The sequence below is a fragment of the Ursus arctos genome, unplaced genomic scaffold (assembly GCF_023065955.2).
Source record: "Ursus arctos isolate Adak ecotype North America unplaced genomic scaffold, UrsArc2.0 scaffold_9, whole genome shotgun sequence".
NCBI classification, from domain to species: Eukaryota; Metazoa; Chordata; class Mammalia; order Carnivora; family Ursidae; genus Ursus; species Ursus arctos.
In genome coordinates, this window is record NW_026623111.1 from 78,964,273 (window position 1) to 78,977,541 (window position 13,269).

The 13,269-nt window shown below is 34.1% G+C and overlaps 1 protein-coding gene across 1 annotated transcript in view; it reads right to left on the minus strand.

The window, feature by feature from the left end:
- The window catches only part of DNAJB14 (DnaJ heat shock protein family (Hsp40) member B14), a 49,628-nt gene that overhangs the window by 14,179 nt on the left and 22,180 nt on the right, over positions 1 to 13,269 (minus strand). Inside the window, exons 3-4 of the mRNA XM_026509659.4 lie at positions 11,509 to 11,654; positions 3 to 188 (exon numbers count right to left, since the gene is read on the minus strand). Coding sequence (XP_026365444.2) covers positions 3 to 188; positions 11,509 to 11,654 — 332 coding nt within the window. The remainder of the gene's footprint in view (positions 1 to 2; positions 189 to 11,508; positions 11,655 to 13,269) is intronic.

Below are 13,269 nucleotides of genomic sequence, written 5' to 3' on the forward strand. Positions count from 1 at the left end.
ACCTGAAGGAAATCCACCACCAAAGAATATATTAAATAAGTCTTCTGGAGTTATATCAGCTTCACAACCTCGATGGAAATTAAATCTACCATTGTTTTGGTGATTACATGCTTGTTCTTCATTGCCTGTGAGGTCATATTGTTTTCGTTTTTCTGGATTGCTTAAAACAGCATAAGCATTTCCAATCTCTGAAAAGGTAAACAGTAAAAGTTGGTAAGCAAAGTTTTTATATTATAAAAAGACTTGCCCATATAAAAGCTACTGTCATATTAACCAAAAAAACCCAAAAAAACAAAACACAAAACAAAACAAATCCTACTTCAGGCAAATCAAGAAAATAGTAAAACAGTAACAATTTCTTTTAAAGAAAGTGCCTGGGTGACTCAGTCGGTTAAGTATCAGACTCTAGATTTCCACTCAGGTCATGATCTCAGGGTCGTGAGATCAAGCCTTGTGGAGGGCTCTGTGCTAGGTGTGGCGCCTGCTTAAGATTCTCTCCCTCTGCCTCTTCCCCCCATAAAAAAGGTTTATACATTAAATTTATACATTGCTTGCAGTTACACATATTATTACCTCCCAATACAAATTTTTTATATGAGACTAATAAGTCTCCCTACTATCTTGAACATAAAAGAATGTTCATCTTGCTTTCTTACTATTGTGCTCCATCCTCTAATATCCTACTTCTTTTGCATATCCTAATCTAGTCATTCATTAGTGCTATTCAGACCAATAATAACAGCAGTAGCTACCAACTGCCAGGCTCTGAACCCAATATGCTATTACATTATTCATTATTATTCCTACTTTACAGATGAGCCTCCTGAGGTTCAAAATGGTTAGGATACTTGTTCAAGGTCAAAAATTTTTTTAGCATAGTAAGTATATTCTATTCAACCTACACTGTAAACCTGTTTTTGTACACTCCAGCCCAGAGCGAGCTATTTTTCATTTTATTCATTAACAATTTATTCCTCTTAAACTCCACGAGGGTAGGTAGGGGGTCTATGTTTTCACTGCAATATCCCCATGATCCAGTAGAATTTGCTTTTGAATTGATCCAGATAGTATCTAGTATTCCTCACTTTGCTAGTTTTGAGATATTTATTTCTAAAGAATTCTATTTCCCATCTCATACTCCTGTGTCCAAAAGAGGCAATGGTACATTGGTTACTAAAATGTCTTCTTGAGGTAATTTACAAAAGCTGTAATGCTTTGATCTAAAAGCAGAAATACCCTATTCTCATTCTGACACTTCTAATAATCATTTCATAGATATAGCTTACTTCTTAAAGTAGATTGTAAGCCTTTTGCAATACGGGATATTTTAAAGATAGTTTTTGGATCCCATGTGGTAGCTGCCATAGGTACTGTACAAGCAAATAGATGCTCATTAGTTAGTTGTTTTTAGATGATTACATATCACACTTAAATTAATTATACCCATATACTTTGGAATTTTTCTTCTGATGGTGATTCTAAAACCTGGGATTCAGAGATAGCTTTCAGGTGGTTTGTGAACCCCAATGTATGAAAAATTAGTTGGATGGTCCATCTATCGAAGGAGATTGTCGAAAACTTTCTTTAGATTCTCAAATAGATCTATGACTCAGAAATACAGCCATCATTTATAATGTTGCTCTAATGGGAAAGCATGATCAGAGAGCCAAACAATGTATTTACAAACAACACCAAGATATTAACTGATACCCCAAAAAAACAGCATATCTATCAATATCTGCCAGCGTTGTACTTCCAATAATATCAATTCTAGGTTTTACCTCTATATACTAAATAGAGTATCCCTGTAATTTCACAATGCTGTTACTTTTTAAACTATTAATATATTGGTTTTAAGGTTTTATTTTAAGGTTTTGCTATTCAAAAAAATAATTTCCACACATTAAGATATTTTAGAAAATCTGTATAAAATATGGCTATAATCCATAATTGTATATGCAAGACAATTTATTTCATCTACTGTGACTAGAGTAACTGTCTATCCATTTACTTTGTGCTACACTCATAATCAAAACCTTTTTCAGTTTCTTATTAGCAAAATATTAAACCCAAAATTTATGTTGGTGTCCAAAAGCTTTACAAAGCACATTTCTACCTCAGTCTCACTTATTTCACCAAAAGTACCTTCCACCAAGTTGTAAGAAATAATACAGAGAGATCCTCTGTACTTGTTACCTAATTTCTCCAATGGCAATATCTTGTAAAATTAAAGTACTCTCACAACTGGGATATTGACATTGATATAATCAGGATATAGGACATTTCCACTACCATCCTCTTGTTGCTCTTGTATAACTACACCCACTTCCTTCTCCTTCATCCCCTCGTTAACCCCTGACAACTACTAGTCTAATATCTATTTCTATGTTATTGGCATTTCAAGAATATTATATAAATAAAATAATAAATAAAAATAAATAAAATAATACAACATATAAATGGAATGAAACCATCTGGGATAGGGCTTTTTCAATCAGCATAATTCTTTGGTGATCAATCCAGGTTGCTATGTAAGCCAAAACAGTAGTCCCCGGCTTCACTCCCAATCCATGGTTTCGGTTACCCTCAATCAACCATGGTCTGGAAGCAGATGGCCCTCCTCCTAACCTATCATCCATAGGTCAATAGTAGCCTAATGCTGCATGACAGCACCTGCATCATTCACCTCACTTCATCTCATCATGGAGACATTTTATCATCTCGCATCATCACAACAAGGGTGAATGAAGTACAAAAAGACACCTTGAGAGAGAGACAGACCTTTTACATAACTTTTATTATAGTATATTATTATTGTGTTGTGTTTTATTGTTATTTATTATTGTTAATATCTTACTGTGCCTAATTTAAAAATTACCCTTCATCATAAGTGGATACGTATAGGAAAAAAACACAGTATATACAGGGTTTAGTACTATCTGTACTTTCAGGAATCCACTGCGAGTTTTGGAACATTTCCTCTGCAAGTAAGGCTAACTACTACTGTAGTTCATTCCTTTTTATTGCTGGGTAGTATTCCATGGTATGGATGCATCCCTGTTTGTTTCACCATTCATCCAACGAACAATATCTGGGTTGTTTCTAGGTTTTGGTATCATGAGTAAAACTGCTATTTACATTCATGTACAGATTTATGTATAAACATCAACTTTTACCTCTAGGATAAATGCTAAGGAATGTAATTGCTAAGTTGTATGGTAGTGGTATGGTAGCAGTTTTTTGAGAAACTGCCAAACTGTTTTACAGAGTGACTGTGTCATTTTACATCCCATCAACAATGTACGAGTGATCCCGTTTCTCTGCATCCATACCGGTTATCTGGTGTTGTTGCTATTTATTATTTTAGCCATTTTGATAGGTGCGTAGTGGTATCTCATTGGGTTTTACTTTACATTATCTCTAATGGCTAATGAATGATGTTAAAAATCTTTCCATTGCTTATTTTGCATTTGTATGTCATCTTCAGTGGAATGTCTTTTACTCATTTCCTAACTGAATTGTCTGTTTTTAAAATTTTCAATTTGGCGAGTTCTTTATATATTCTAGATACTAGTCCTTTTCAGATATGTGTTTGGCAGATATTCTCTCCACTCTGTTACTTATCTCTTCATCCTCTCTGTAAGGTCTCTGCAGAGCAAACTTCAAAAATTTTGATGAAACCCAACTTCTTAACTTTTATGAACCGTGCTTTTGGTGTTAAGTATAAGAAATAACTGTCCAGCTTAAGAGCCTAAAGATTTGCTTCCATGATTTTTGCTAAGAGTTAAAAAGTGTTTTATATTTCATGATTCATTTCAAGTTCATTCTTGTAACGAGCATAAGATTCAGGTCAAGGTCAACTTTTTTTGCCTATGAATATCTAATTGTTCCAAAACCATTTGTTGAAAAGTCTGTCTTTCCTCTATTAAATTGCTTTTGCACCTATGTCAAAAATCTCTTGGGTATATTTGTATGGGTCCATATCTGGGTTCCCTATCCTGTTCAATTGATGTATTTGTCTATCCCTCTGCCAATACTGTACTGTTTTGATAACTGTGGCTATAAAGTCAGTCCTGAAATCAGGTAAACTGATGACTCCTACTCCATTCTTTTAATAAATTGTTTTTGTTTATTCAGGTTCTTTATCTTTCCATATGAGTTCTAGAATAAACTTGCTGTTATCTACAAAAAAAGTCTTCCTAGGATTTTGACAGGCATTGTGTTAAATATGCAGACCAATTTGAGGACACTTGACATCTTTACTATGCTGAGTCTTCCAATCCATGAACATGATATAACGTTCCATTCATTTAGATCTTCTCTGACTTCTTTCCTAGTGGTTCTATAGCATTCAGCATAAAAATCCTGTACGAGGTTTGTTAAATTTACAACTAAGTATTTCTTGTGTGTATATGTGTGATTATAAATGGTAATGTATTTTTAGTTTGTGTCTATATATTCACTGCTAGTGTACAGAAATGAACTAAATATTTCTAAATATAAAAATTAGTTTTTGTATGTTTATCTTGTATCCGAAAATCTTACAGAATATATTTATTGATTCTAAAATTTGGGGAGGGGGGAAGGTGCTTTCCTTGGGATTTATACATAATTACATCATTTGTAAATAGGGACAGTTTTATCTCTTCCTTTCTAGTCCTTGGGTCTTCTTTTTCTCACCTTAATGCACTGACTAGAATTGCCAACACTATACTGAATAAATGTGATGAAAGGAAACATTCTTGCTTTGTTCTCAATCTTAGGGGGAAAGCGTTCAGTCTCTTACCATTAAGCACAGTGTTTTCTGTAGTTGCTCCTTTATCATTTTGAGGCAATTCCTTTCTATTCCTACTCATTTTCAGGCTTTTTTTTTTTTTTTCCTATTTGCTTGTATCATGAATCCTCTCAACACTGCTTTTGCTGGTCCCCTCAAATTTTGATATGCTGCATTTTTATTCAGATTAATGTATTATTTAAAAAATTTCTTGAGACTTCTTTGACCCATAAATTATTTAGAAGTGTGCTGTCCAGTTTCCAAGTGATTAGCCATATTCCAATTATCTTTCTGTCGTTAATTTTTACTTTGATTTCGTTGTGGTCAAAGAACACACTCTGTATGACTTCAGTCTTTTAACTTGGTGGAGGTTTATTTTATGACCCAGGATATGCTCTATCTGGGTGTATGTTCTGTGAGCACTTGAAAAGCAATTTATAGTCTCCTGGTGTTGGATAGAGTGTTCTATAAACATTGAATAGATCTTGTTGGGTAACGATGTTTAATTCTTCCATATTCTTGCTGATTTTCTGTCAAGCTGTTCTATCAGTTGTTGACAGAGAGGTGTTGAAGTTTCTAACTATAATTATGAATTTGTCTATATCTCCTTCAGTTTTTGATTTACGTATTTTGCATCTGTTTTTTGATGTGAACACATATATATTGCTATGTCTTCTTGAAGGATTGACCCTTTTATCATATAATTCTTTCTCTGGTAACTTTTTTTGTCTGCTTTATCTAATATTAATATAGCCACTCTTGCTTTCTTTGGATTAACATTTCATGATACATATTTTTCCATCTCTTTACTTTCAGCCTGTCTATATTGTTATAAATGGAGTGTCTTGTCGATAACACACAGTCATGTCTTTTAATTCACTCTGCCAATCTGTCTTTAATTGGCATATTTAGATCATTTACATTTAATGTAGCTACTGATAAATTAGGGTTTATTTCTGCCATTTTATTTTTTGTTTTCTGTACTTTTTCCTGACTTCCTGTGAGTTAAACATTTCTTTTTTAGAATTCCATTTTGATTTATCTAGTGTTTTCTGAGTGTATTTGTTTGTATAACTTTTCAGTGGTTGCTCTAGGTATTATATTATACATACATAACTTATCACAGCCTACTGCTGTCATCGTTTTACTAGTTCAAGTGTACTGTGAAACTCTTACTTTTACTTTCTTTTATCCTTGCCCATTTATAACATAATTGTCTTATATATTTTCTTGGCATACATTTAGAACCATATCAGATAATGTTAAAATTTTTGCTTCAAATGTCAAATAATCTAGAAATCCAAGAGGAGAAATAAAGTATATTACATTTACTCATATTTTTGCTTACCACGTTCTTTCTTTTTTCCTATTTCAAGCTTTCTTCTTTTACTGTTTTATTTTGGTTACAGAATTTTCTTTAGCTACTCTTTTAGGGTATGTGTGCGAATGACAAATTCTCTTTTTTCCTTCATCTGAAAATGTCCGGATTTTCCCTTCATTCTTGAAGGATGTTTTTCCTGGGTATACAATTCTGGGCAAAAGTTCTTTTCTTTCAAAAGGTACTTAAAAATGGGCCATTGCCTCCTGGCCTGCATAGTTTCTAATGTGAAATTCACTGTCATTTGAATTGTTTTTCCCCAGCAGATAAGGTGTCATTTCTCTTCTGCTTCTTTCAAAATTTTCTGTCTTTAGCTTTCAGAAGTTTGACTATGATGTGTCTTGGTATGGATTTGGGGGGGGGGGGTTAACTATTTGGGGTTCATTCAACTTCTTGAATTATGTAAGCTTATATCTTTTACCAAGTATAGGAAGTATTCAATATTTATTTATTTATTTATTTAATTTATTATTTATTTATTTATTTATTTATTTTAGAGTACTTTTTCAGCTATATTCTCTTCTTCCTCTCCTTCTAAGACCTCAATGATATAAACGTTAAATCTTGTTATAGTCCCACTTGTCCCTGGAGCTGCTCAGATTCTAGATAATGTCTATTTTTCTATTTTCCAGTTCACTGATTCTTTCCTCTGTTATTTTATTGTTTATCCCATTTATTGCTCGATTTTATTTTATTTTAAAGATTTTATTTATTTGTCAGAGAGAGAGAAAGCATGAGCAAGCACACGTACATCAGCAGAGGGAGCATCAGGCAGAGGGAGAAGCAGGCTAACCGCTGAGCAAGGAGCCCCACGTGGGACTCGATCCCAGCACCCTGTAATCATGACCTGAGCCCAAGGCAGATGCTTAACCAACTGAGCCACCAAGGAGTCCCTCAGTTTTTATATTTTTAAGTTGTAAAATTTCCATTTGATTCTTTATACCTTTTGTTTATTTGCTCAGATTTTCTACTTCTTTGCTGAAACTATTTTTCAAAACTTATTTAAAGCATATTTGTAATTGCTCACTGAAGCATTTTTATGATGGATGCTTTAAAATCTTTGTTAGGGGGGCACCTGGGTGGCTCAGTCAGTTAAGCGTCTGCCTTCAGCTCAGGTCACAATCTCAGGGTCCTGGGATCGAGCCTCACGTCGGGCTCCCTGCCCAGTAGGGGTCTGCTTCTCCCTCTGTCTCTCTGTGCTCTTTCTCTCTCTCTCAAATAAATAAATAAATAAAATCTTTTCAAAAAAATTTAAAAAATAAAATCTTTGTTACGCACTTCTAACTTCTCTGTCATCTCCATGTGGACATCTATGACTTGTTAAATTTGAGGCTTTCCTCGTTCTTAGTATGACAAATGATTTTCTACTGAAATGTGGTCATTTGAGGTATTATCTTTTGAGACTCTGGACCTGTCTAAAACTCCTGTTTTTAACTGTCCTCCTCTGACATTATTCTGGTACAGGAAGTGGAAATACCACCTTATTACTTCCAGATGGGAATAAAAGTTCAGGTTTCCCCCTTGGCCTCTGATGACATCTGAAAGGTGGAGCTCCTTGTTACTGCCGAGCAGGAATGAGATTTCTAGTCTCCCATAAAGCCTCCAATGACATCTCTGTGGCTGGAAAGAGTAGGTAGGGCTGCTGCATTACTGCCCCCCAGGTAGCTTCACTGACATGAAAAGGATATTGTTTTGTTTACCTCTGGTAAAAGTCCTGATTCTCTACTAGGCCACTTATGACACTACCCCACTGGGGATGGAAAGGCACACCTTGTTACTGTCAAGCAGAAGGACCAGTTCCCTACTCAATCATCTCTGTTACCCCCCAAGTAAAGAGGGTAGGCATGTCAAGGCATCTTATTACAGCCCAGAGAGGGTGACAGGCTAGGTTCTTTATTCAGCCTTTGCTGATGGGGCTGTAGGTGGGACCACAGTTTTTTCTTTGATATTTGGCTGTATTGGATGGTTATTGCTTAAAAATTTTCTGTCTTACTAGGTTGCCCCCTTCTGGTTCTTTAGCTAGAGAAAGTAGGCTTTTCTTGGGGATTTTTTATCTGTGATTATTGGTATTTCTGGGTTGTCTGCTTCTCCAGCACCTAGTCTAAGATACAAAAGGCAAAATGAAAAACCCAAGCAACTTACTGCCATGTAGTTCTTTGGATCCCAAGGTCCCTAGTTCATCTACCTTCTTCTTTCCACCTTTCAAAGTTTTTTTTTTTTAATGTTTGCTTTTTTATGTAATATTCAATTATACTTTGTGCAAGAAATAGGGGGAAGTATATTTATTCCATCTTCCTGAAAGTGGAAGTCGTCACTGATTTTTAAATCACTTGCCTCATTCTCATACCCAAATTTCTGCCATTTTCTCTCTTCTCTAATCATACTCATGTCTAGAAAACTCTTAATTCTCATCTAGCATATTCTCTAATTACTATTTATATTCTCTAATTACTCTGATTATAATCTATCTTTCTGGCTTTTCTTCAAACATTTTTATTGAATGTTTTGGTATTTAACTATATTCAGTCTTCTGGGAGATCCTGGGTAAATCGGTTAATCTCTCTGAGCCTCAATTTTCTTACTGGGGAAAGGAGGGTGACACTAGTTCCCTGACTACTTCATAAGATTTTTAATAAGCATTAAATGAAAAAATAGGAATGAAAAACTATAAAATGCCTGTCAAATGTTAGCTCTTAGCATTATTCCAAATATTCTGTGTGATACTTTTCTCTCCTTAATGAATTACAAATTCTTTGAGCAAGAGAATATCTCGTATTCTCCTGTTGTATTTCTCTACAAAACTAGCCCAAATATTAAGAATATTGAACTACCAGGCCTAACACAGGTAACAGCATCTGATCCATTATTATTTATCAAATAAACACATAAAGAGCCAAACCACACCCCTTGTTATTACCCTCATGTGTATGTCAACAGGCACAGGTAGTATTCAAATGGTCTCTGAAATACTTTGAAGTATTTGTCTTTGAAGATAAAGTAGACCAGGTATATTTTGAAGACATCCACGTCAGACGGAAGGAAAGGGATCCATTTCAATTTATTCAAATGTTTTTTAAAAGTATGTTCATATGTACTGTGCAAGTCATTCTCTAGATGTTAATAAAATATTCCCTTTTTTGAGAAACTTGAGTTACAATCTTAACTGTAAAGAACAAACAGCCGCATGAACTTAAGAGTTCATTTAGTCTACCCTCCTTGATAGCAACCTCTTATTTTTAAAGCTTTACAAAACACACAAATGAAGGGACACCTGGCTGGCTCAGCATTTTTTTTTTTTCATGTGACTCTTGATTGGGAGTTCAAGCTCCACATTGGGCACTGAGCTTACTTAAAAAACAAAACAAAAACACACACAAATGAAAGTATCTCTTCTATCTAATTTAATTCCCTAAACCAATTATCTCCTCTTTTTCTATTCTTGGAGGAAATAAAAAGCAAATGGTTTCCATCTTCTGTAAAAAGTGTTTTGGTAGAGCAATCAATCTATACTTAGTTTTCATACAAAAGAAAAAGACTATAGTATTTGCTTAAAATAAGCAGCTTTGTATCCCAAAAATAGAAGTTTGGATCAATGGGTTTAAAATAAAATAAGATGGGGGCACCTGGGTGGCACAGCGGTTAAGCGTCTGCCTTCGGCTCAGGGCGTGATCCCGGCGTTCTGGGATCGAGCCCCACATCAGGCTCCTCCGCTATGAGCCTGCTTCTTCCTCTCCCACTCCCCCTGCTTGTGTTCCCTCTCTCGCTGGCTGTCTCTATCTCTGTCAAATAAATAAATGAAATTTAAAAAATAAATAAATAAATAAAATAAAATAAAATAAAATAAGATGATTCAGAAGATAAAGAGAAGACCCTGTGTGCTGAGAATAAATGAAAGCTGCCATTTCTGAATGATGACACTAACTGTAATATTTTCTAATTAACTACTTTTGCTCACCAAGCATCTGTGGATTACAATCTAGTTTTCTATGTAGTTTCCATTCAATGAAAAATGGGCTCATCAACCAACTCCCTATTCTGATCCTCTTTGGGATTAATAAATTGGCATTCTGATTTACAGATAACCTCCTGTGTATTGAATAATGTGAGCCTCTTCTCTAGAGATGAACCACCTCCCAGGATGATGATGAATATTCAGTGTCTAGTGTGCCAAGTAGAGCATTAGACTCTGAAATGTACCACATCCAAGTGTCATCACCCTTGTAAAGCCCCTTCTGAATGTCTAGCTGGGGTGGCATTTAGCTGCTCACCTCTTCAAAATGCATAGGATGTAAAATATTGGGAGATCCACTTACTGTTATTCCAAGACTAATAAATGACTTCAATACAGAAGTGAGAGAAAGCAGTTTAACATTTTTAACATTAATGGAGAATTAATATCAAAATCACTTAGCAGATCACAAACATACAAAAATTCACTGCCTAAATGTTCTTTACCAACTATTTTAAATTAAATTATTTTAATTCATAATGTGAAAAAACTTTTTTTAACTGTTGGCTCTATAAATGCCAAATTCAAAAGGAGAAACAATCACAAATATAAAATTTTTCCTATGAATTAGAAGTTAACTATTATGAATAAATTGTATATAAAATACAAAATTATAAAAATCAACTCTCTGACATTTATTTACTAAATTGGCAAAAAAAAAAAAAAGAGAAAAAAAACCAACCCTGAAATAGTATTAAGAAAATGAAGAAAAATGAATAGTAGGCAAAAGGGAAAAAACTAAATTTTTTTTTTAAGCTCTGCACCCAGCGTAGGGCTCAAACTCATGACCCTGAGATCAAGAGCTGCATGCTCCACTGACTACGCCAGCCAGGCACCTGAAGAAACTAATTCTTAAAAAGAAAAAAAAATCACATTATTTAGAACCACATATAAGAAAATGAAAAAAAAATTGGCCAGTTAGCAGGAATATAAGAACACTGGGCAGAAAAATCCAAGCAATTTCCCAATTCTAGACAGTCTCTACTATCCTAAGAACTTGCAAAAGCTATGTTTTATTTTAGTTCCCTTTGGAAGCAGATGGTAATACACTAGAAGCTTGTGTATAATCACCACACTACTAGTGTGTGGTAAACTAGAAAGTATGCATGATTATCTAGAAAAGTTACTTAGAACTTCGCCAAAACTGGCATTTTGCTTTCATGAAGCCACAGTGTATTTGTTTGGCTCTTGGCATAACAAATTAATAGTAGAGATTTAAAGGGTTTTGAGGACTTTGCTTATGCTGGCTTCTAAATGTACCATATAGGTAGAATTTAATATTCTAAGACATTGTAAAGTGGATTCTAAAAAGAGCTTAGTAAAATTGCTTTAAAAGGTTTACTTTACTTTTAAAAGCATCTGTTGCTCCAGGTGCGTGGTTTTTGTCTGGATGAAACTTCAAAGCAAGCTTTCTGTAAGCTTTTTTCAAATCTTCATCACCAGCATCTTTGGTAACTCCAAGTACTTCATAGTAATTTTTACACTTGTTTATGCTGTGAACAAAACAGTGTGTTATAATGTAAATTTCAAGGAAGAACTTCATGTAGTATCTCTAATTTTTGATTTATTAGAATAGTGGAAAGAACTGTCTGTGGATTGTTTTCCATCAAATGATAGCTTATCCCATTAAAGGTTATTGCTTCATTCTCCTTCTTGACCACAGACCATTCCTTTAACCTCTTTCCAGTCTAAGGAGAGTTGGCCATGAGAATGTCCTTGGTGCTTTTTATCACAACTAGAGAAGTAAAGCAAAGCCCATAACAATCATGGATGAAGGACAGCACACACTGAAACTAGAAGGAGCGAACAAGAACAATTTTACAGTACTCTTAAGTGCACAAAGAAATTCCAGAACTCTTCACAAGTACGTCATAGCTAAAAATTAATTAATACGCATTGAATTCCAAGATTTTTGTTGTCACATAATGTAGACCTACCAAATATCAAAGTAACACTTTAGTGCATGTAAAACAATTACAAGTACCCTATGGGTTAAATGTCAAGGCAAGTTAACTCAGCTCCACTATACTAAAGAGAACTCATCTGTCTAAGAAAAATAAGATCTCATAATAACATATATCACAGGACTCAAAATGCTTGTTAGACTCAATTTTCATTATGATTAGCATACTTTTAAAGATTACTTACATAGCTAATTAAAGATGTTAAGAGATTTAAGCCCAGAGTCTTTGAAGTATATTAAGAAAAAAAAAATACTCTGAATGGAGCAGAGAACGTTAATACTATTAAATGCTAATATTCTCCTAAAATCTAACAATTTTCCTTCACTAAAATATAGTAACATTTTAAACATTTTCTGTGGAGTACTTTATGACTTTAGATGTGTTCCATATGTGATTGCTTGAGGCAGTAACAGGTGAAAAGATCTAAGGCATAATTGTCCACCAGTAGCTAGAGAATTGCAGAGTGACTCAAAGTTCTCAAAGGAAAGAGCAAGATTGATCTTATCTTACTACTGAAACTATAAGTCATGATAGTGCTTGGTACAGGATAGGTTCTCAGTAAATATTTCTAGAATAAATGAGCCTTAGCTCTCCTTTCATAATGAAAGCATTCAACATTTGTTAAATGAACAGTTAAAAAAAAAAAAGACATGTTTAAGATTAAAGAAATTTTTTTATAATCACATATCAACAAAAATCCGTTATACAGTCTTCTTTATGGTAATAATAATTAAAATTGGATTTTTCTACTTTAGATACTTAATAAATATTAATAGTTAACTTTATTTCATAAACGTGTTATTTCCTTTATTTAATCAACAATATTTATGGAGCACCAGTTATGTCACAGACAGTGCTCTGGGCACTTGAGATACATTAGTGAACAAAACAGAACGATTCCTGCTTTTGTAAGAACCATTCTCTCAGATATGTTTAGAAACTATGTGATAGAGAAAAAGGGAAAGGGGACATTTATAGAACACCTACTGTGTGTCAGGCCCAGGTCCACAATCACATATCCATGTTCCAATATCCATAAAGCTCTGAAAAATGAAAGTTATTCTATAATTTGACTGCAAAAACCTGACTTGAATTCTTTTAGAGGCAAAATTTGACCTGAATGGATGTGAAGCTGCTATAAAGT